Source organism: Diabrotica undecimpunctata, chromosome 2 (genome assembly GCF_040954645.1).
Source record: "Diabrotica undecimpunctata isolate CICGRU chromosome 2, icDiaUnde3, whole genome shotgun sequence".
Classification (NCBI taxonomy): domain Eukaryota; kingdom Metazoa; phylum Arthropoda; class Insecta; order Coleoptera; family Chrysomelidae; genus Diabrotica; species Diabrotica undecimpunctata.
Window position 1 is genome coordinate 2520778 of NC_092804.1, and position 23546 is coordinate 2544323.

Here is a 23546-nt window from a genome sequence, read left to right on the forward strand (position 1 = left end):
ATACAGCAAACGATGCACCATATACCTATATAACTAATAATTATTTTTCTCTTTCTGCTCTCTCTTACCTATAGCATTACATATGTAATGATTGTGCAGAGTGACTCCTGTATAAATTTTTAACGGCGAACGCGTGTATAGAAGTATAACTTCTACCGGCAGTTCCACTGGACTGCCACACCCGTTTTTTCTGATTATTTGTATTTTTCCTAAACTAAACTTGGTAAAAAACCACCAGTTTAACAAAAAAAAATATTCAGGCTTTGATGGGTTAGGGTATCTATTTGCTTTTTGTGCTTAATCTCTCAATTCTTTGTCCAGGTCTCCATAGCGGGACAGTGTACTTCCAAGGTAGTTTATTTTCATTACTGAAGAAGAGAAGAGAAATTGATCCTGGCTAAGAAATATAAAATATATAAAAAAATATAAGGAGAATATATGAATACACATTATTTCCTATGAACCCTACAAAACTTATAAAATATACTTACATCTATATTTCCAAAATTCAAACTCATCTTGAGGACATAAAAGATCTTCTGGAGTATTTTGGTCTTGATCTTGCAAACCAACACGGATTTGCTTAGTCCAGTAGACAACTATACCTTCAAGTCTACAACAGTTTGATTCTTTAATAATATCATTATCAACGTACAATTATTTAAAAAAAATTGTTGTACAGTTATATTAAAAAAAAGGGTACAAGTATTAGTTAATCATCCTATTTGTGTAAAACCGGCTGAGATTTTTGGAGGTTATCAAATGTCATAAGTGATCAAAAATACAACTCATAGACGTCAAAGACGTTTAATTTGATAGAAGGTTTAACGTTACGTACAATAAAAAATTAATATGCCTCGTCATTTAAGTTAGATTGAAAAGGCTCAAATAATTACGAAAATGGAAGAAGGATGGTCAATTCGTGCGCTATCAAATTTCTATAATAGAAATTTGAAAACAATCTTCAGAATTAAGCAACGATGGGTCCAACAACAATCATTAAAAAGAAAAGTTGGTTCAGGGCGTTCTAAAGTATCCACTCCTCAACAAGATGCTGCTTTAGTTCAATTCTTAAGAGATAATCCATTTGCGACGTCGAAGGATTCAAGGATTCATACGGGATTTATTGGTGCCCAACCTACTGTAAGCAGAAGGATCAATGAATCTGAATTTAAAAACCGACCAGCTGCTAAAAACCCATTAGTAACTGTTAAACATCGGCAAGCAAGAGTAATATTTGCACTAAACTATATTTACCGCAACCCACAATTTTGGAACGTCATTTTTACTGATGAAAAGACTTTTCAGTCGACCTATAACGGTCAAATCCGTGTTTATCGTCCAGCCAATACTAGGTTTGAAGAACGACATGTTCACTCTCATAATAAATCTGGACGTTTTTCTGTAAATGTATGGGGTTGGATTAGTATACATGGACCTGGTGTTTGTTGGCGATTAGAGGGAAGATTTACTGCCGACAATTACATTAACGTTTTGGAACACGTAATGCTCCCTTCTATTGAGCAATTGTATCCTAATAATACTTTTATATATCAACAAGATAATTGTTCAATCCACACTGCTCATGCCGTAAGGAATTGGTTTCAAACGCAAAACCTAGAAGTATTGCCATGGCCTGGGCACAGTCCAGATATAAATCCAATTGAAAACATTTGGGGCATAATTGTTAAAAAAATGTATAAAAGAAATTTTATGTCACAAAATTCAGATCGATTGTGGGATACAATCTTAGAGTGCTGGGAAGATCTTGATCCAAATATGATATCTAATATAATTCAAAGTATGCCAAATAGACTAAATAAAGTTATAGAAGCAGACGGTTCTATCACCAAATACTAAATTCTATTTGTAACAGTCATTAAAATTATTCTTTATATAATTGTTGAATAAATGGTTTCGTCTAATTAATGCTCAACGCCAATGATTTATATTTTTAATAACCTGTGACATTTGATAACCTCCAAAAATCCCAGCCGGTTTTACACAAATAGGATGACGTTAATTTCTCTTTCTAATACTTGTACCCTTTTTTTTTAATATAACTGTAATTATATTACCTTTTAATTAATTCCTTATCGACGTTTGCATCTTCGAGCGATATACTCAAAACTTCTTGGGGGACATATAATATTGTTAAACCGAACAACTTATAATGAAGGTCAGTAAGTCTCGCCAGAAACATTTGAACGTTTTGACAAAACTCATTTCTTACACCTATAATACCAAGGTTAAGGAATATGTTGGATCTCACATTGGGAAATGGGAAAAACGTATACACGCAAGTTTGGAGTAATTCCAAAGTCAATGGATTAAAGGCGGCTGTAGTAAGAAATATTAAGTACCATCATACAACCAACTGGTCTCCAGATACAACTCCAGATACAAAAACTTTTAAATGGTGAACTACGGCCTGAGGGCATATATTATATGAATGAATTTGTTCGTTCCTTTATATATAAATAATAGTCATATCTGTACTAAAGAAACTTGATCTGTGTTTCACTTGAATGTACAAAGTGTCCCAAATTGGTATGTTTTATAAGATATACCAAAAACTAGAGGAAATAGAAAAAAAGTGGTTAAGATGTCATGACTTCTTTTTTCGTTAAAGTATCGATTGCTTAATCAAATCATCAATAGCTTCCACATAAGGAGATGTAGTACCAACTTATGTTTTTTTATGAGATACCTTATATATTTTAATATTTTTTGTTTACATTCTTAATTCCCTTTCACCTTATATAATATTATACACTCAAATGCAAAAGAATGCAATAGAGAAAATTTTGGTCAAATTAAAAGTATTTCAGTTTTTTTTATTTTTTGTTGATTATGTATTATGTAACAAATAAAACACTGAAAACTTTGTTTTCAAAACTTCCACAAAATTTATTTTAAATTCTTATCACTACAGCTGTTTCGGCTAATTGCCTTTCTCAAGTGATCTGTTTGAGACTATAAAGTGTAAACCCATGCCAAAAACAGATAACTTGAGAAAGGCAATTAGCCGAAACAGCTGTAGTGATAAGAATTTAAAATAAATTTTGTGGAAGTTTTGAAAACAAAGTTTTCAGTGTTTTATTGTTAAATAAAATGAATTTCCATCAAGTAACGGTCGAATCCATCAATTGATTATGTATTATTTTATTTTGATGATTTTTTAGCATACTGTGTAAAAATTTATAAATTTTAATTTAGTATAGTGAAAAAATTTATTTAAAAATTCCTTATAAAAGGTATATAATTATTTTTTTTTACAATCTATGTAGTTAACCTTGCTATAATGTTTACAATTCTCCTTTTTTACAATTTTTAGTTAGAAGGTGTTCTTTAAGGTGACTGGAACATTTCCTGGAATTTTGATTTTTTCCTTACAAAAAGTAGGGAAGGCCTGGTTATTTATAAATTGGGAGATGAACCAAATATCTAGGTTCAAAGTGCATCTTTTGATGACTAAGCGCATGTACTGATGAGCCAAGTTGACCATACCGTCAAATTAAAATCCACAAGGAAACTAAGTTCCTGTAGTTGGCTGTATATCATGTATCACAAAAAATTTATTTAAAAATCCTTCATAAAAGGACTAATTTTGCAAACATTTCTGACAGTAGGATTTTGTAAGTGATTGGTATGAGTGGGTTTTGATAAACAGAGTAATGAAAACTTTGGGATTGCTTTTTCTTTGTGATAACGTCGAGAAACGGTAGGGATGAATCAATTTCCACCTCCATCGTGAACTCGATAGTAGGATGTATATCATTCAGATTGCTTTGAAAAGACACCAAAGCATCCCTACCATGTGGCCAAATGACGAATAAATCGTTTACATATCGTGTCAACATGTGGGTTAGAGCAATAATGTGGATAGTGCTCGGGTCTCGAAGTATTCTATAAATATATTGGCAATTACTGGAGATAGTGTTGAGCTCATTGGGGCACCATTTTTTTGTCTGTAGAATTGATTTTGGAAGATGAAATAAGTGGTGGACATACAATGTTTAATGAGAGATGAGTAGTCTTGCTGGATACTGTATTTAGTTTTCAAAATGATTTTAAATTTTAAAAGTATATAAAAATGTGAGTTTGATTAACTACGTTATAAACGTAATGATCCTGCAGTGGAATCTTAGGCTATAAGTAATCACAAGTTTTATAAAACTTATAAATTAAATAAAAAGGATTCTATCGGGCCATTTCTCTGTAGATAAAAGTACGGGAACGAACACATCCCGAATAATATTCAACAGCGTTCCTTCGATGTTTTCGTCTACCGTACCAAAAGTTATATTATCATGAAACGTTTGTACGCTGAACTCCTGAGCTGTCTCTCTTAAAAAATACATCAGATCAATTTCGATTTGTCCATCAGGCAAGCCGGTCGTACAAATTAAATTATCGCTGCAGAAAAACACGCAAAGAATTGGTAGACTTGGATCTCGGAACCAAGTCTTTATCACGTCTTCGTTTTCTTCCGTCCAGTCTGTCGATTTTAGCTTGTATAATGTTGTTATACTTTTTACGTACGATACCAAAGTATTTATATCTTCTTCGCTGTACTCTACCAAGCGATCTTGTGAGGTTACTTCTTGAACTTCTTCTACTACGACCTCTGTAACAAGACAAAAAATAGAACTAAATTATTAATATACACACATAGATAGAAACATTGATCACAGAATTGGCATTTTTCAGTGTATATCATAAGCCAATCCATAGCCTCAAATGGATGGAATATAGTCCAACAAAAGATGCAGCTCTCTGTTTTTTGTGCAGATGTTTTTTGTAGTAGATATTCATCATAGAATACAGCTACAAAACGATTTAAAATACATCAAAATACAAGTTGCCATGAAGTTAGAATAGAAACTTCAAAGAGTTATACCGAAGATATAGATCTTGAAATCCAAAAGAAAAAAGAGGCTAAACTGAAAGTCAGAGAGAAGCAGAGATAAAAAAATTTAAATCATAGGAAGAAACAAAAATTACATCTTAAAATTACCTTACATTTAAGTTACACTTATAATCGGCCCCAAAAAACTGCACTTTTCGTAACTGTACATGGAAGTGAAAGGGCAGCCTCTTTCTATGATTGCAGACGAGAGTTCTGATGTCACTTGCCACGAGCAGATTGGGTTAGGGACATTTAAATATGAAAATATTAAATTAGAAATTGAAGAAGGAACTACACCTTTTTGGAAACCAGTTCCGATACCGTTTGCATTTAGGAAAAAAGTAGTTAAAGAGATTGAGAAATTAAAAGAAAGTAAAGTGATAGAGCAAGTGCCTAATGCAAACTGGAGAACACCGTTAGTACCAGTGTACAAGGCTAATGGAATAGATGTCAGATGTCAGAGTTTGTGCTAACTACAAAGTTACAATAAATAAATATTTGCAAACTGTTAACCACCCCATTCCCAGAATTAAAGATATATTTGCAGCGTTGCAAGGAGGGAAACAGTTCAGCAAGCTAGATTTTTTGAATGCGTACAATCAATTACAGGTGGAACCAGAGACAGCAGAACTTCCTGCGTGGAGCACACCGTATGGTATATTTAAAGTTAACCGTTTACCCTATCGTACCAAGCTAGCTTGTGGAATTTTCCAGTGGACAGTAGAGAAGGTGTTGCAAGGTTGTGCAGGGACAGTGAATTATTTGGATGATGTAGTGGTAACATGGAGAGATGCTGCTGAGCATGTTGCAAATTTATATAAAGTTTTAAAAAGATTGGATGAAGCAGGTTTTAGATTAAATAGTAGTAAATGTAGTTCTTTTCAAAGTAGTATCAAATATTTAGGGCATATCATATCAGCATAAGGGTTAAAGAAAAGTGAAGAGAAAGTGAAAGCAATGGTAAAAATTTCAGTACCTAAAAATATTACAGAGGTAAGAGCTTTTGCAGGAATAAATCGATACTTCGATCGACACGGCTGCAAGACTGTAATATGTCTGGTGCCCTTTGGAAAACAAGAGAAGAAGAATTTGCTCTAAATATAGATAATTTTAGTGTAGTTGACGAATTTTAAAAAATCGTACCCTTTCAGCGACGAATAGTATTGTAATGTGTTGTTATAATAAATTTTAATGTAAATCTGAATTTTTTATTTATTTTTTATATATGTTTCTGTCACCACCCATATTTTTCTATCATCACGCAATAATTTAATATAAAAACAAACGTACCTACCTCGTTTAAAAAATTTAATGTTTAACAAATATATTTTGAATTTAAAAAATTATTTCAAAAAATTGTAAACTGTTATTCATTAATGAAAATATCCGGAGAATAATAATCTGGAAACGTGTACATAAGCTATAAGCTACATAAATGATCTAAGAATATATTCATTTCAAACTATCGATTCTTTGACGTATCTAAAGATGGCACTAACTAAGACACTCGTCAATAATTTTACTAAATGCTAAAAATACCTTCTGATTCTTCCGAAGAAAACAATGAATCTTTTTCAATAACATCAGCTTCTTCAATTACAACATGTGGCGGCGAAGCTGCCATATCTTAATCGTATATCTAATATTAGTGTCTTAACTTTGATAATCCACAATTATTGATATTAATACCTACTAACGTCACTTTGTTGTAGCAACCCACTGTTTTATCAATAATAATAAATTTAATTTCTTATATTCTTTTTTTATTACATGATAAATAATTTATTGTTAGAAAATTTTACTAAAATATTATAAAAATAATGATGTAGTAATTTGAAAAGATTAGTATACGTTTTATGTGAAATTTTAGATTCCATATTCCAATGAGGATATTGTACGTTGCCTATATGTGGCGCAACTAAGAAGCAAGACAGATTAGCTTAAAAAACCTACAACTTACAGCAGTTTATAATTCATAAAATTGAAGTTGTAAAAACATATTCAATGGCAGTATTATTTAAATTTAACAAAAATTAATTTAAGAAAGAACTGCCTATATTTGTTTCATAGTACTCGCTATGTATACCTACCTATTTGCGTTGAGTTTGAGTATATCTGGTGTACCCTACCTCAACGCGTTTCAACCCGGAAACTAAACACACCGGTATATTTAATATTGAGTATTTAATACTGATTATTGTCTCTGTAGTCTATATATGTTGTTATTATTATGTCTTAATAATCTCATAATACGATTTTTGAATTTCTATTACAATGGTAGTACAATGTGAAACCTGTTTAAGATGAAATAAAACATAAAGATTCCAGATTCAAACAACATGCAGATTTTGCGGAAAGTAGACAGATTGAGACCTCAGTGCCGTTTGACGGTTCTCGTATTTCTGGAGAACAAAATACTGGTACGTCACGAGTAAGGGGAGTAGGCAGATTGATACCCCCAATTTAGACACTGCTTTGATACTGTTGTGAATTTATTAAAAGGTTCAATATTTATAACACTTACGGATTTAATTTATTTCTTTATTTATATTAACTTATCTTACAATAATTTATTATATCCGTACGTACAAATTCGCGAGCGCGGGTCTTGAGTATTAACTGCCCTCCATATAAAAATGTTGTATTTATATACGAAATCCTGATATACTAGAACAGCATCGAAAGATCGAGAAGCTTAGCCGGCTCATTCACCATAATTTTGGTTCTAGACTTCCACCGAAATTTCTACAATAAAACAGAATAATTAGTCATAAAAGTTAGGCCAGTATATTTATCGTAACATTGCCCCCCTCTTAAAAGATGGTTCCTCCTGGAACCTTGTCGGGACTGGAACCGGAACTGTATGCTGGTATCGGCAACTGGACCCTCTTTTACAACTTCCAGTTGTATAAAAATGACAAGGGACGGTTTTCTCTCCGCACCAGTAACTATGCGGATTGCAACAGACTAACACCTGGACTTCGGTGTCTTTAAAGATCTCCTCCACCATATTTCGGATAACCCTCCAATCTAATTGGCGGCACTCCAACTTTGACATGGCTAACTTTTGCACGTCGGACTCTAGTACGTGCTCTCTCAATTGAAGTAAGGCTTCCCATACATCTCGGTAGGTAGGTTGGTCACGGGCAGTGTCTTTTGTTACCAGGTAGAAAAGGTAACGTGATGCATCTTGGAGTTTCAAGGTTTTACCGGGAGCTGGCACTTGGCATTGAAGTTCTGCAACTCGACCAAACTTCCTTCGAAAGACGGATGCCAACCCTGGTGCGTCTTTGATACTGGCCGGGATGGTAAGGGCCAGCGAGTAGTCATCGGGGAGCGCGAGTAGATCTTGCTTTTCTTCAGTGGTAACACCATGTCTTGCTTTACCGGTACCTCCATAGGCACCCATGAATTCCTCAAACGTGAGGTCAGACACGTCTTGGACTTGGTTTACTTCCACTTCTTCATCTACGTCGTGGTCACCTTCGAAAGACGCCAGCCGGTTATGGTGTACTATCATCGGCTTTCCCTTCGGAATCTTGCTTATTCGGTAGATGACATCGTTGATCTTCTCCATAATGAGGTATGGACCTTCCCAAAACTGCTGCAATTTGGGAGAATAACCTTTTCGCTTCTTGGGATTATACAGCCATACTTTGTCGTTCTTCTTAAAGCAACCCTTTTCGGCTTGTGTATCGTACCGTTTCTTCATTCGGTCGCTAGCGATCTGAAGGTGGGAACGGACCAACTCATGTACATCGTCCATTCTTCTTCGTAATTCGATCACATAATCTTCACCTGCTACATCTTCTCCAGGTCGACACCCAAATTCTAGATCACAAGGTAGTCGCATTTCGCGTCCGAATAGGACTCTGGCTGGTGTCTGGCCCGTTGATTCGTTAACAGCAGATCTGTAGGCCATTGTGAAGAACGGAAGGTATTGGTCCCAGTCTCGCTGATGATCGGACACCATCTTTGTCAAATACTTGCCAACTGTCCTATTCATTCGTTCTACCATACCATCCGATTGCGGATGATACGCGGTAGTTCTTGTTTTCTTCATGCCTAGTCTATCACATATTCCTTGGAATAGATCACTTTCGAAGTTCCTGCCTTGGTCACTATGGATCTCCAAAGGCACTCCAAATCGGCTGATATATTCTTGGATCAACTTATCTGCAACGGTGGCGGCCTTCTGGTCTGGAAGTGCGTAAATCTCGACCCACTTAGTGAAGTAATCCATTACTACCAACATGTACTTGCCCCCATTTTCACTTTCTGGAAATGGCCCTGCAATGTCCAAAGCTATTCTTTCAAACGGGCTTCCAACATTATATTGTCTCATAGGAGCTCTCCTTTTCCGGTGAGGCCCGTTACTCGTAGCACAAATAGTACATTTCTTACACCAGTCTTTTACGTCGTCGGAACTGTTCATCCAATAAAACCGTTCCCGAATTCGCTGAAGGGTTTTCCTTACACCAAAATGCCCTCCCGATGGACTGTCGTGTAACTGACGAAGTACTTCGGCTATTCTGCTCTTTGGGATCACCAACTGTCTTCTCTTCTCTGAACCGTCATCATTTTCCAGGACTCGTTTAAGCAAGCCATCTTCGATGATAAATGAGTCCCACTGGGCCCAATACGTCTTAACTACTGAGCATAGGTTTGATATTTCCTGCCAAGGTGGTCGACGGTTTTCCTCTTTCCATTTTCGGATTTTCTGTATAACTGGATCTCTCTCTTGTTCTTCCCTTATCTTAGTAGGCGTCCAGTCGTCGTTGACAATCGTCGTTCTTAGCACTGCTGCTTCCTTGGATTCCGTTTTGTTGCAGTGAGGACACTCTGCTGGGCATGGCCTTCTGGAAAGAGAATCAGCGTTTCTGTGGCTAACTCCGGCTCGGTGCTCAATCTTAAAATCGTATTCTTGGAGTCGTTCGATCCACCTGGCTATCTGACCCTCTGGATTCTTAAACTGCATCAACCACTTAAGGGCGGCATGGTCGGTTCGGATTAAAAACTTCCTTCCATAGAGGTATTGATAGAAGTGCTCTACTGATTTCACTACTGCCAGAAGTTCTCTTCTCGTGACGCAATAATTCCGCTCAGGTTTTGAAAGGACTTTACTAAAATATCCGAGGACTCGTTCCTGTCCTCCTTGAATCTGAGACAGCACTCCTCCAATTCCCACGTTACTTGCATCCGTATCTAAGATGAACTCTCCTTCTGGCAGTGGATACCCCAAAATTGGTGCTGTTATTAAATGCTTTTTCAACGTTTCAAAGGCATTTTGGCAGTCTATATCCCAGCGGTATTCTCTTGCTTCCTCTGTAAGTCGCGTTAATGGCTTAGCGATATCTGCAAACTTCTTAATAAACCTCCGGTAGTAAGTACATAGTCCAAGAAAACTTCTCACTTGATGTTTGTCAGTTGGTTTTGGCCATTCCTTAATGGAATCGATTTTTCCCTTATCCACGGCCACTCCTTCTTTACTGACTATATGACCCAGATAATTGACTTTACCTTGAAATAGCTGGCACTTCTTGGGGTTTAGCATCAATTGGGCAGCTTTAAGTCGATTAAAAACGTTTTCTAAATTCCTCAAATGATCTTCGAATGTCTCCCCCAAGACGATTATGTCATCTAAATAAACCAGGCATGTTTTCCAAGATAACCCTCTCAACACATTTTCCATAAGCCTCTCAAATGTCGCAGGAGCATTACAAAGTCCAAATGGCATAACGTTGAATTGCCACAATCCAGATCCTGTGGTGAAGGCTGTCTTTTCTTTATCGACTGGGTCCATTTCTACCTGCCAGTATCCAGACTTCAAGTCTAAAGTAGAAAACAATTTACTTCCAGCCAATGTGTCCAATGTGTCATCGATCCGAGGCAGAGGATAACTATCTTTCTTGGTAACGTTGTTCAGCAAACGGTAATCCACACAGAACCTCGTCGTTCCGTCTTTCTTCTTAACCAGGACCACCGGAGAGACCCATGGACTCGTAGAAGGTTCTATCACCCCGTCTTTCTTCATTTCCTGAACAATCGTTTCAGCTTCCTCTCTCTTCGCCTGTGGTAATCGTCGAGCTGTTTGACGAATTGGCTTAGCATTACCAGTATCAATTTTATGCTTAACAACGGTAGTTCTTCCCGTCTTTCCTCCTTTCGGTACGAAAATATCACGATACTGCCGAAGAAATTCCCTTAATTTCCTTTTCTCCATCTGATTTAGAGACTGTCCTGCAACTGCAACCATTTGGTCGAATTTGTCGTTGGAATGATCAGATGTTGTCGCCTGACGAATTATGGATGTCACAGGTACACAAGTTCCTACTTTTGTCTCTTTCTTTATGGTCACTGGGTAGTCGTTGACATTGATAAGTCTCACAGGAATTTCTTTAGCCGAAGTCACCAATTCCTTTCCAATTATGATTCCACGGCCAACCTCATCGTCGTGGTTCCAAGGCTCCATCATAACAGGTCTCCCTTCGTCTACAATTCCCTGTAGTCGCGCTACTATGATCGTTTCGCTTCTCGCAGGCACGACTGTATCTTCTGTAATGGCTGCTTGCACAGTGTTGTCATTATGTGGATGGAGAAATACCTCCTCGTTGCCAACTTTGATTACCTTATTCTTAAAATCCAATTGGAATCCATGCATATTCATTACGTCCATTCCTAATATAACATCCTCTTCGATGTCAGCAACTATAACAGTATGGACAAACTTTTCTGCCCCAATTCCCAATTGTACCTGGATTTCTCCATGAATGTTGGCATTTTCACCTGTAGCGGTCCGAAGTCGTAACCTCGTTGGTAACAGTTTCTTTCGGCTGTTTATAACTGTCGGGCGTATAATGGTTCTGGTCGCTCCGGTATCCACCAACAACGTATGCTTTTTACCATTTATGTCTCCATCTACATATACACTATCTTCACGACATTTCAAAGAAGCTATTAGTATGAGAGGGTCTTTGGAAAAGTTTTGGGTCGAAGCTGCCCCCCTAAGGCTGACCCGTTCTAGTTTTCCTGATGGTGAGTTTCTTGATTTGCGTCGTACCTAGGGTGCTTACAGGAGCTTCGTACGTGTCCTATTTCGCCACAATTCCAGCATCTGATGGTCTTCGTTTTCTTGTATGTCATGCTTTTCATCATATTAACGAGCTGGTCAAGTTTATCTTCATCTCCTTCCTCTTTTACAGTCCTAACTTTACTGTACCCGCCAGAGGCCTGCGTAGCTGACTCGTATTCGAGGGCGGCGGATAGGACATCAACCAGCGTCTTGTGACGAGCTAATCGTAGTGTTCTCTGCATTTCATGATCACGAAGACCATCAATAAACGTTTGAACGGCCAATTTTTCCATCATGTCTTCGGGAGCTGTTGGATAAGCATATCGTACTAATCTGGCAATATCTACCTCATATTCTTGAAGAGCCTCATCTTTCTTCTGTCTACGATTTTTAAGCTGTGACTGATATACATGCTCCAAATGTTCGTGGCCATATCGCATATTTAACCTCTTCTTCAGTTGTTCGAAATCATCGGTCTCCTCTACGGCTATGGTCTGAAGCACATCTAAGGCATCTCCTCGAAGAGCGATAGTCAGGTTTACAGCCTTTTCTTTTTCAGACCATCCATTTGCTCTTGCGGCTGATTCGAACTGTTTCATGTAGTTGTTCCATGATGATTTTCCGTCGAAAGTTGGGACTTTAACATGAATAGAACCTCCACTTCCTTCAAATTTCGGCCGTGTCTCCAACTTAAATTTCGTCTCGTCTTCTTTTATCTCCACTGTAATCGGATTGTTACCTCTCTCTGCTGTCCCTGTTTCTTCCATCTTCCTTTCCATCTCTTTAATCTTTTCTTCGAAGGCCAACTTATCGGCAGCAACTTGGTTTTTTAGCGAAGACACTCTATCGTCAAGAGCAGATATTTCAGAAGTGACTTTAGAGATGTTAGCAGAAACTTTGCTTTCCAGAGAAGAAATCTCGTTAGAAACTTTGCTTTCTAAAGAAGCGATGTCGCCGGATACTTTGTTCTCCAATGATGCGATGTCGCCGGAAACTTTGGCTACATCAGAAGACACTTTCGAAATATCGTCGGAAACTTTGTTCTCTAATGATGCGATGTCGCCGGAAACTTTGGCTACATCAGAAGAAACTTTCGAAATATCGTCAGAAACTTTGTTCTCCAATTTCGAAATCGACGAGATGACAGCATCATGTTTGTCTTCAAATATATAAGTCTCTGGATCTAGTCCTTCTTCTAGCAAAGCGTTCTTTAGTCGTTGGACTAACTCAGCCTTTTTTCCGGTGGAAGATAATTCTCTGTCTTCAAGATGTCTTCTTAAATTAGTCACTGTCAGCTCATAAATCGTAGCCATTTTCACAATTTATTTTATATTCACTTGTATTATTATTATAAGTCTAATTTATGTTCGATCTCACTCTGACACCATTTGTTGTGAATTTATTAAAAGGTTCAATATTTATAACACTTACGGATTTAATTTATTTCTTTATTTATATTAACTTATCTTACAATAATTTATTATATCCGTACGTACAAATTCGCGAGCGCGGGTCTTGAGTATTAACTGCCCTCCATATAAAAATGTTGTATTTATATACGAAATCCTGATATACTAGAACAGCATCGAAAGATCGAGAAGCTTAGCCGGCTCATTCACCATAATTTTGGTTCTAGACTTCCACCGAAATTTCTACAATAAAACAGAATAATTAGTCATAAAAGTTAGGCCAGTATATTTATCGTAACAATACATTAAAGATAATACCTTGATTATTATATTAAAGAATAGTGGGCTTAACGAGTCACTCTGTCTGACTCCGCTTTGTACTTATATACACTGTGTTAGTTTTCCATTTATCTTTGCCTGTATTCGTTTATGAAAGTAGATGTTTTCGATGGGTTTCGATGTTTTCGATGCTTTACGAGGTGATGCTGCGGATATCCTAAGATCAATTCCTAAGGGTCAAGAAAAATGTTACCAGACCTTGTTCACTCGACTAGATAAACGTTACGGAGATGCCCATCTACAACCAGTCTACAAAGTACAAATAAGAAGTAGAATCCAACGAGCAAGTGAGAGTTTGCAAGAATTTGAAGCAAATATTGCTCGTATAGCGCTGTTGGCCTATCCAGAGGCACCAGACAACGTTTTGGAAGAAATCGCTGTAGATGCCTTCGTCAATGGGTTAAGAGACATTGAACTACAGAAAGCTTTACGACTAGCAAGACCAAAAGTTTTAGATGAAGCGCTCGCTATTGCCTTGGAACATGAAACAGCTAGTCAAGTTTCTCGGAGCTATCGAGTACGAACCTCTGAAGAGAGCGACGAACAAAACGAGAAACGTCTGGAGGAAATCGTACGGAAAGTAGTTCGCAACATGATGCCGAAGAGACACGAAACCAGATGTTCGAATGATGGCGACGTAGGTCACATTCGCCGTAAATTGCAAGAAAATAATACAACAGTCAGAAAGCTAGAACAAATGGAACACAGGGCTGGAAAGAGTCATTCAAATGATGATGCTCAGTCAAGACGGGCATACAGTGCAAATCGTAATCATTGTCTTGAATTAGAAGAACGACTTTGCCCCGTGAGACGAACCGCCGTCATTAATGATCATCTTTCAGCACTAGGCAATTCCATTGGCTCCAGTAACACTTGACTTCTGGACTACATGCACTAATGTCTTGCCAAGAAGGTCTTCCACTTCGACGCATCCAATCCAATACTCTTTTTATGCATGGATCATCTGCTTGAGCGTCTTGTAGCTGTTGAGGCTGCCATTGATCATTAATGACGGCGGTTCGTCTCACGGGGCAAAGTCGTTCTTCTAATTCAAGACAATGATTACGATTTGCACTGTATGCCCGTCTTGACTGAGCATCATCATTTGAATGACTCTTTCCAGCCCTGTGTTCCATTTGTTCTAGCTTTCTGACTGTTGTATTATTTTCTTGCAATTTACGGCGAATGTGACCTACGTCGCCATCATTCGAACATCTGGTTTCGTGTCTCTTCGGCATCATGTTGCGAACTACTTTCCGTACGATTTCCTCCAGACGTTTCTCGTTTTGTTCGTCGCTCTCTTCAGAGGTTCGTACTCGATAGCTCCGTGAAACTTGACTAGCTGTTTCATGTTCCAAGGCAATAGCGAGCGCTTCATCTAAAACTTTTGGTCTTGCTAGTCGTAAAGCTTTCTGTAGTTCAATGTCTCTTAACCCATTGACGAAGGCATCTACAGCGATTTCTTCCAAAACGTTGTCTGGTGCCTCTGGATAGGCCAACAAACTCTCACTTGCTCGTTGGATTCTACTTCTTATTTGTACTTTGTAGACTGGTTGTAGATGGGCATCTCCGTAACGTTTATCTAGTCGAGTGAACAAGGTCTGGTAACATTTTTCTTGACCCTTAGGAATTGATCTTAGGATATCCGCAGCATCACCTCGTAAAGCAGCAGTCAAGGAAACAGCTTTTTCTTGTTCTGTCCAATGATTGGCTGTCGCAATAGCTTCAAATTGTCTAAGGTATATGGACCAAGAGGACTTTCCATCAAATGGTGGCAATTTGAATCTCATATGATGTGTCATTTCGTCTCTCGGTGATTCTTTTTTCACTACCGGATCTAAGGCTACCGTATTAACTGGTGGTAGCACTTTTGTGTTACTTATCATGGTCTCTAATTGTTTGATCTTCTCTTCTACTTTATCGAATGTTCTTGAGACTTCTTCAAATTTCTCATTGTTTTGAATACATATTTCTTTAATTATTTGTGAAGTCTCGTCGAATCTTCTAAATACATTTTCGAATGTTTCATCGAATCTTTTGGGAACATTCTCTAATTTATTATCATCTTTTTTAGAAGATTCTTCTATCATTTGAGAGACGTTTTCAAATTTCTTATCATTTTTTCTGAAACTCTCTTCGATCTTCATTAAAACTGCTTCTTCTGCTGACTGAAAATGGAATGTCTCTGGGTCATCTCCATTCTTGTTAAGAATATTCTTCAGTCGTTCTTGGAGGATCTTCTTGGACCCGCTGCAATCTTCATCGCGTTCTTCTAGCTGCTCACGCAACTGTTTTACTGAGAATTGTACTAGCAGCATCTTTGGTCAGGCACGCGTACTTTTTAAAATGTTCAAAAGTCTTTTTCAAAAGTCACTGCTGAATTTATTTTTAAACAAATCAATTATCCTCACACCGTGACACCACTGGAGCGTGATTAAATAAAACGAGCGGTTCGAATTTATATACATATATTTATTTATAAGTTTACAGTTCGGTACTCTCTTATCGACTAAACTCACTCCTAACAACGTTACATATATATAATAAAGTTACTTTTCGAGAACATTCTGGCGTTGTCCCACCTCTAATTGTCTCCCGTCCGAAAGACGGGCGCTATTGACAAGCCGATTCTTACGTTTTCTAGATTCGTCCTTCTAAGAATTATGACGTATCGGAGATGGGCTATTTCGTTACAATAACATAACATAACAATATATTTTTAAAAAATAATATACATTCCGTGAACATAAAATTATTTAAAAAAAACAGTGTCACAAACGAAAATATTATTTTGTTATTCCTAACCGTTACATATACAAATAGTCCTCCACAGAATATGGCTCAAGAACTACCAGTAATTTAAATATTTGATGTTTATACAAACTTAATCTTTCCTCCCTTTTAATAGGTTCAGGCAGTTTATTAAACAATTTGATGCAGCAATAAAAAGCGTTTTTTTCTGTTATACTTAACCTGTGTATTGGAATTTTATAATTATATAACCTGGTATTTACTATACTATTGGGCTCAAAGTTCCTAAAGGAACTAATAGGAACTAATAATAAAATAACAATAATTCCTAAAGGAATTAATATTAATTGGTATGTTTCTTTTATACAGTTGGTGAAAGACGTCTTCGACTTGGATGCGATCGAAAGCCTTTGTCAGGTCTATAAAACGTAGATATGCTGGTTTATTGTACTCGATGGCCTTTTCTGTGATTTGTCTTAGTACAAATACGGAGTCTACGCAGGATCTTCCGGATCTGAATCCTTGTTATTCATTTGGTAAAGTTGTTAGTTTATTGATTTTGTTGGTTAGGACTTTTGTGGTAAGCTTAAGTGCGGTGTTTAGTAGATTTATACCTCTATAATTGTTGTGGTCTTCTTTATCACCTTTCTTGAACATTGGTATCATTATGCTGTTTCTCTATGCGTCTGGTATCTTGCAGTGCAATATTAGTTTTTGTATAAGTTTTGTCATCTCTAGGGTTATACTTTCTCCTCCGTGTTTTAGGAGCTCGTTGGTTATTCCGTCTGGTACTGGTGACTTTCTATCTTTGAGTGAATTTATGGCTATCTTTACTTCCTGAAAACTGATTTCTATTTCGTGTTTTAATTCAGGTACGTTATTGTGTTGATTATTATTTTCCTTTATTTTAAACAGTGTAGTCAAGTTCCCATTCGTTTGCTGGTATGTTATTGTATTCCTTCAATTCTGCATTTCTTTTCGTTGGTTTCTTATGAATCGCCATATTTGTTTTTGTGTACCATAGAAGTCGCTTTCTATCCTTTTTGTAAACTGTTCCCAGTGTTCATTTTTTCTTCTTCTTACCAACTGCTTTGTTTCATTTCGCATTCTTCTATAGGTGTCTCGGGATTCTGGAGTATTTGATGTTTTGTACTTCGTGTAGGCCTCTCATTTCTCTTTTATTTGTTTTCTGAACCATGGTGTATTGTTGTTGTTTCTTTTGTTCAGTGCATTTACCTAGAGCTTCTGTTGCTATTTGTTCAATGTTTTTTTAATTGTCTCTCAGCCCACGTTTATATCTTCGATGTCGTCTATTTGTTTCAGCTGTATCTTCTGTGCTAGCTTCCTTTGATACATTTCTCTTGTAGAGTCGTTCCACAGTGATTTTACATTTAATTTTTCCTCGGTGATTTCCTGTAAACTCGGTTCACTATTCCCAGTCCGAACTGTCTAGTGAATTTAGTAATTATTTTTTTTCGAAGGTAGTTACTTTTTGACAGACTAAAAGTGGCTGGAAATTACTATACAACCAAGCACACGTACTCATAGCCAATATTAATAGTAAACAAACTAAATAGTAAATAAAATAGAACTTTGCGAATTACTGACAATCAATATTTATTTATCTGCACCATATAATAAATAGTACATAGTAATAATATATACTACCCAAAATTTGATGGGTTTAGTATACACTTCGACTATTTAGAATAATTCTTCTTTTTTTAAAGAAAGAAGTCTGTAATAGTAGGATACTTCAGCTATTAATACTGAGAAGTAGGAATTGTTGTGTTGTAGGTTTCCGACAATGAATCTGTCAAAATATGCCACAGCTAAGCGAATGGAGTTTAGCAAATGTTTTGGTGTTATTTTCTTTCTTATTTTTGGTAGTACTAGTATGTGTTCACTCCCTGCGTCTGCTGAGTTTAAAGTTCGGATATCTAGAATCTGCTTTGGGTGGATTTTTCTATTAGTGACTATAAAATCAATCATAGATTTGTGCCCCCTGAAGTTTTCAAATGTATATTTATAATGGAGTTTATGGTCGAAAAATGTATTAATGATTCTCAGTTCGTTAAAAGCACAGAGATTAGCCATGAGTTCTTCATTTGCGTTGACATGATTTTCATTAAATCTTTGTTTTACTCCTGGAACTATTTTATTTTCGATTCGTGCATTAAAGTCACCCATAAGAATTAAGAGTTCTTCATGAGATATTTCATCCAGGATGGTTTGCAATTGTTCATAGAATGCCTCTCGTTCGTCATTAGGTTTACATTGCAGTTATAAATATTATAGTTAATTAAAAATGTGATTTTCATCACAATCACAACCAATAATTATTGTGGCTTAATTCCATAAAAACGTTATATTTAGAATATAAATATTGCCACGGGTTTTTTTAAAGAAAAAATTAGTTGATTTTGCCATTTCTGGGCTGTTTTTCAGATTGAAGTGAGATTTTTTACCAATACCAATTAAAACACAAGAATTAAGTAAAGTATCGTTTATTTATATTTTTTTTAGGATTTAACATTTTTTAACACATACTTCACATTGTTGTTATACATTTATACAATTAACATTTTGTTTCACGAATCTCAATAACCTAAACAGAGATGAGGGTGTAACGCCAGGTATTCTACTAGCGGCAGCAATCTAAAAAGACAAAAAAATGCATTTATAAAAGAAATATATTACAAAATTATGCGTAAAGGTTATTTACCAAATTCAGAAAGGTTAATATAGAGATTGAGTCGATTAGCCGTAGGAAAATTTTGTTGAGAATGGAAAAATTTCGTTGGGTGAGAACAAAGTGGGTTGACCTTGAGAACTCACTTAAAAAGCGTTAAGAGCATTGAAAAAACGTCAGAATCATTGAAAAAGCCACGTTTTGCGACCGAAAACGGTTCAAGATCTACGTTTAATGTACAGAGTAGGTATGTACATAGGTGTAATGTACAATTACAGTAGATTATAGAATTTGCATTTAAATGACGCTGGTTGTCAATTCAACCATATTTAACAAATCATAAATATCAGTGCATGGCATTTATGTTGGGTTATGCATATATTATTCCGTGAAAGTGGCTAAAATCCCGAATAACGACATTTTTATTAGATTTGCTACTCTAATTAGGTTTGTTTCGACTGTTCTATGAAATAAGTATAAAAAATTACATACCGTTTGCGGTTGTACGATCAACAACTTTTCTCTTTCCTCAAAACTAAGATTTAGACTTTCTAACGTATAATCCATACTCCTTGGTATCACCAGAGATTCATTCTCTTGTACTTCCCGCACCTCTTCAGCTTGTTCTTGGGCGGCAGCTTCGTACATGGCTTCAATATGAAGTCTATTTTCTAAAGTACTATCCGCGGTTAGTGGTTGAAGCTCCGGCGCCACTGATGCTAGCAAGCTGATGGTTATTTTTTCTCTATTTGGGTCTATCATACTAAAAGCGCTAAAATACAACAATTAAAATAAACTAAGGTTTAAGCGATGACTCGCATCGTTGTTAGAACCTATATCATGTATCAAAGTTACAATCATGGTCCCATTAGCAGAAGGCCATAGCATAGAAATTTGGCAACAGTTAATAGAGGACCTTTGAAAATATCTATTTTGTGTTTATATAATACCTTCTTCTGGACAAAATATTTGATTTTATAGGTTTATTTCACATTTAACATAATAAAATTCACTGGTTTGACCTATGCCCTGCAGTTTACTAAAATAAGACGAAAAGGTCGTGAGAAGAACTATGCACTTACCTCTTTTGTAAATGGCTCTTGCTGGGTGACAGTCGTAATAGATTTCTCCATTGTTGAGCCGTTTTGGAAACTTCTTTCAACAACTGAATGCCGTCTCGAAGTTGTTCCTGTACTTTAAGCGTTTTTTCGTACCTCTGTCGACTGACGCAACCCATTGCGTACCCTTTGGGGGTTAATCTGTTATCTGCGTTGTCCGGCCGCAGCGTAAGACGGAATTCAGCTCGACTGGTGAACATTCGATAGGGTTCCGTAGTGCCTAGAGTTGTTAGGTCGTCAATCATTACACCTAGATAGCCTTCTGTGCGACTTACTATCAGAGGATCTCTCTTTAACGCCTAAAGGAAAAATATCAATGAAAGATTTAGAAGGATGATCAACATATTCAAGTATTACGAGATTATAAGTTAAATGGACAACAATATTACATTTTAAAGAAAATTATGTATCGAAAGTGAATCATTTAGATGTAGATTGTGAATCTGTTACTAAAGAATAAGGTCTCTCAACGAATAATCTAAACACAAAGTTATTTGTTACCTTTGCACCGGCATTTATTCCAGCTAGAACACCCTGAGCAGCAGCTTCTTCATACCCGGTGGTGCCGTTTATTTGACCGGCCAAAAACAAGCCCCCTACTCGTTTGACTTCTAGACTGGGCATCAATTCCCTTGGATCTACAAAATCATACTCCACTCCATAACCCGGTCTTACAATAACGGCATTTTCCAGACCTATAAATTTAGATGCAATGTCACAATGTTGCCTTTTGACTATTCTGAGAAGTTTATTGTTGCATACAAGGATCCGAATAACAGATGGTTGTGCTTTCAAGAAAGTGAACTAATGGTTCTGAAAGCATTTTTTATAGCATTTTTGTTATGTACTATATTTAATGGGAATGTACCACAGTTTTAATCAAAAATATGTTTGCTTTGATGTTTCGATTTCCACTTCACACATCGAAACAAATCCACAAATCAGAATTAAATTAATTATGGTTAATTGCAATGTAAATTCATACCTCTTATATTTTTGATGAGATCCCACTGAAACTCCTCCGGTAATGTACAAGACAGACCATTTGGATAGATTACATCACTAGTGAGACCCTCAGGTTCCAACCAAACTTGGTGTTCCCTTCCTGAAAACTTTAGAACTTTGGATTCTATACTCGGACAATACCTCGGGCCTGAGATCTCTTCCATGACGTGTCTATTCACATGAAGATTATCCCTAACGATTTTTTCTATGCCCAATGTCGTTTTTGTTAGATAGCACTTTAATTGATCTTCAGGCTGAAAATCATACTACTTTACTAAAATTATCAATATCTATCATGTCATATCTGATGATGATGATGATGAAGTGGTCTATACTAAAATTACAAATCATTCATCTGGTCGTTTTCTACACAGGTTTACCTTCATCCCAATATCATAAGTATTAACTAATTGAATAAGCGAAATCTTTTTTCCTTTTAGCTTAGCAATAGAAATTAATTTTTTTTTGTCTCGTTGTGATCAGATTTTCTTATTTATCCTAATTAAAAATAAGATGGCATCTAATTATTTCTTTAAACTTTCTTCTTTCATTATCCTCTTGATTTCTACTAGCACCCTTGCATTGTAAAGTGGCCGAAAATACAAAAATCAGCTGAGAAACTTTTGGGTTTTCGCACAAACTATTTTGTTTATAAATTATCTTGAGGTAAAAGAACCAACAGCAGAAATAATACAGTTATTAGTATATTTTAAAAAATTGTAAAAAAGGCTACAAATAAAGAAGAAAAGAAACACATTCACTAAGATACTGTACTGCAGCATAAGTTGGTAACAACAAAATCTTACAACAAAGTTTTAATATTATATATTTGCAATACGAATAAACATACCTTTAGCCACACTTTGTCATTCATAAATGAAAACGGTAGTGGTGGATTATCCCCATACTGTACTTCACAAACACCATAGTTTATCGTATCTGCTTTTAATCTGGGTGGAGTTCCTGTTTTTAATCTGCCCATCCTCAATTTCAAAGATTCTAATGTCTTTGCTAATCCTGAAAACATATTTTGAAACAATTTATTTTAGAAACTAAAGCCATATAAATTACACACAAATGAAGTAGAAGACTAGTATACCTATATGAGATTAGTAAATCCAATTCTAAAAATGAACTCACCAATAGCTGGTTCGTCTCCTATTCTACCTGCTGGATAAACTTTTAAACCCATATTTATTTGTCCATTCAAAAAGGTCCCTGTTGTGATAACCACACTCTTTGAATGTACTTTTGTACCATTTTCTAAACATGAAATCAAAAGTTATTTTAACATCAAAAACATAAAGTTATTTTAGCAGACCTACTTAAAATAACACCTTTGCATTCGATACAACTTTGCCCATTGGAATTTGTAGTTGGACTGTCAACTATTAAATCTTCTACTGGCGCTTCGAGAACATCTAAATTAGAAGTGTTAGCAAACAGTTCTGTTTGCATATTTTGTCTGTATAAATCTCTATCGATTTGGGCTCTGTAACCCCAAACAGCTGGACCCTTACTCCTATTGAGAACCTACACAATTCATTTTATCATAAAAGATTAAATTATAAGATATTAGGTCAATAATGTAGCAAACCTAATAACTAATTATAGGAGCTACCAAATTTGGAAAACACAACGAAAATAGTAATATATTTTGTTATGTTACCTTAGGACTAGATCTAAACCTACACTTAGAAGATGTAAAGAACAGCAAAGATACAACAATTTAAAACTGCTTACTTTATATTGTATTCCTGATATATCACAGATTCTCCCACAAACACCATCTAATGCATCAACTTCTCTCATCAAATGGCCCTTGCCAATTCCTCCAAAAGAGGGATTGCAAGACATCTCTCCTAAAAAGAAGCAGAGAAATAAATTTACAAATTACGCATATTAACCCAACACTTACCTACCGTGCTTCTTTTATGAGTAATAAGTAGCGTCTGAGCCCCCATTCTTGCGGCGGCACTGCATGCCTCACTACCCGCATGACCTCCCCCGACGATGATAACATCATAATGTTTTTCGGTGGAAAAATGTCTGGTGTAAGAAAGTTTAGTAAAGAATTTACGATTTTTACATTTCCTTAAAGTACTAAACATTGTTATTCAAATTATCTAAGGTTATTGCCATAACATAACCTAGAAGTAGAAGTGTCACCACAGTATAGATAACTGTCACAGTCACAATTTTCTTCTGTCAAGTTGTTACAGCTCTCTTTCCTTGTCTAAGGCCATGA

General features: G+C 36.2%; 3 protein-coding genes across 4 annotated transcripts in view; all 3 read right to left on the reverse strand.

Moving 5' to 3' along the window:
* Positions 1–2229, reverse strand: part of kl-2 (dynein heavy chain 2, axonemal kl-2) — a 105748-nt gene extending 103519 nt beyond the window's left edge. For both annotated transcript variants that reach the window (XM_072522064.1, XM_072522063.1), the window contains exons 1-2: positions 2079–2229; positions 492–613 (exon numbers count right to left, since the gene is read on the reverse strand). In XM_072522064.1, the coding sequence (XP_072378165.1) occupies positions 492–613; positions 2079–2203 (247 nt within the window). In that variant the 5' untranslated portion in view covers positions 2204–2229. The remainder of the gene's footprint in view (positions 1–491; positions 614–2078) is intronic.
* Positions 2230–4107: 1878 nt separating this feature from the next.
* Positions 4108–6600, reverse strand: LOC140434061 (dynein axonemal heavy chain 2-like). Its single transcript, XM_072522065.1, has 2 exons — positions 6452–6600; positions 4108–4630 (listed from the first exon to the last, which is right to left on the reverse strand). Exons 1-2 carry the CDS (start codon positions 6534–6536, stop codon positions 4188–4190), a joined length of 528 nt encoding a protein of 175 aa, XP_072378166.1. The 5' UTR covers positions 6537–6600; the 3' UTR covers positions 4108–4187.
* A 12374-nt stretch (positions 6601–18974) lies between these two features.
* On the reverse strand, positions 18975–23491 carry LOC140434063 (protein MTO1 homolog, mitochondrial). The gene is made up of 10 exons (XM_072522068.1): positions 23217–23491; positions 23042–23160; positions 22624–22831; positions 22439–22561; positions 22149–22315; positions 21279–21552; positions 20795–20988; positions 20258–20592; positions 19668–19947; positions 18975–19141 (listed from the first exon to the last, which is right to left on the reverse strand). The coding sequence occupies exons 1-10, from the start codon at positions 23407–23409 to the stop codon at positions 19046–19048; spliced, it is 1989 nt and encodes a 662-aa protein (XP_072378169.1). The 5' UTR covers positions 23410–23491; the 3' UTR covers positions 18975–19045.
* Between the last annotated feature and the right edge of the window lie 55 nt (positions 23492–23546).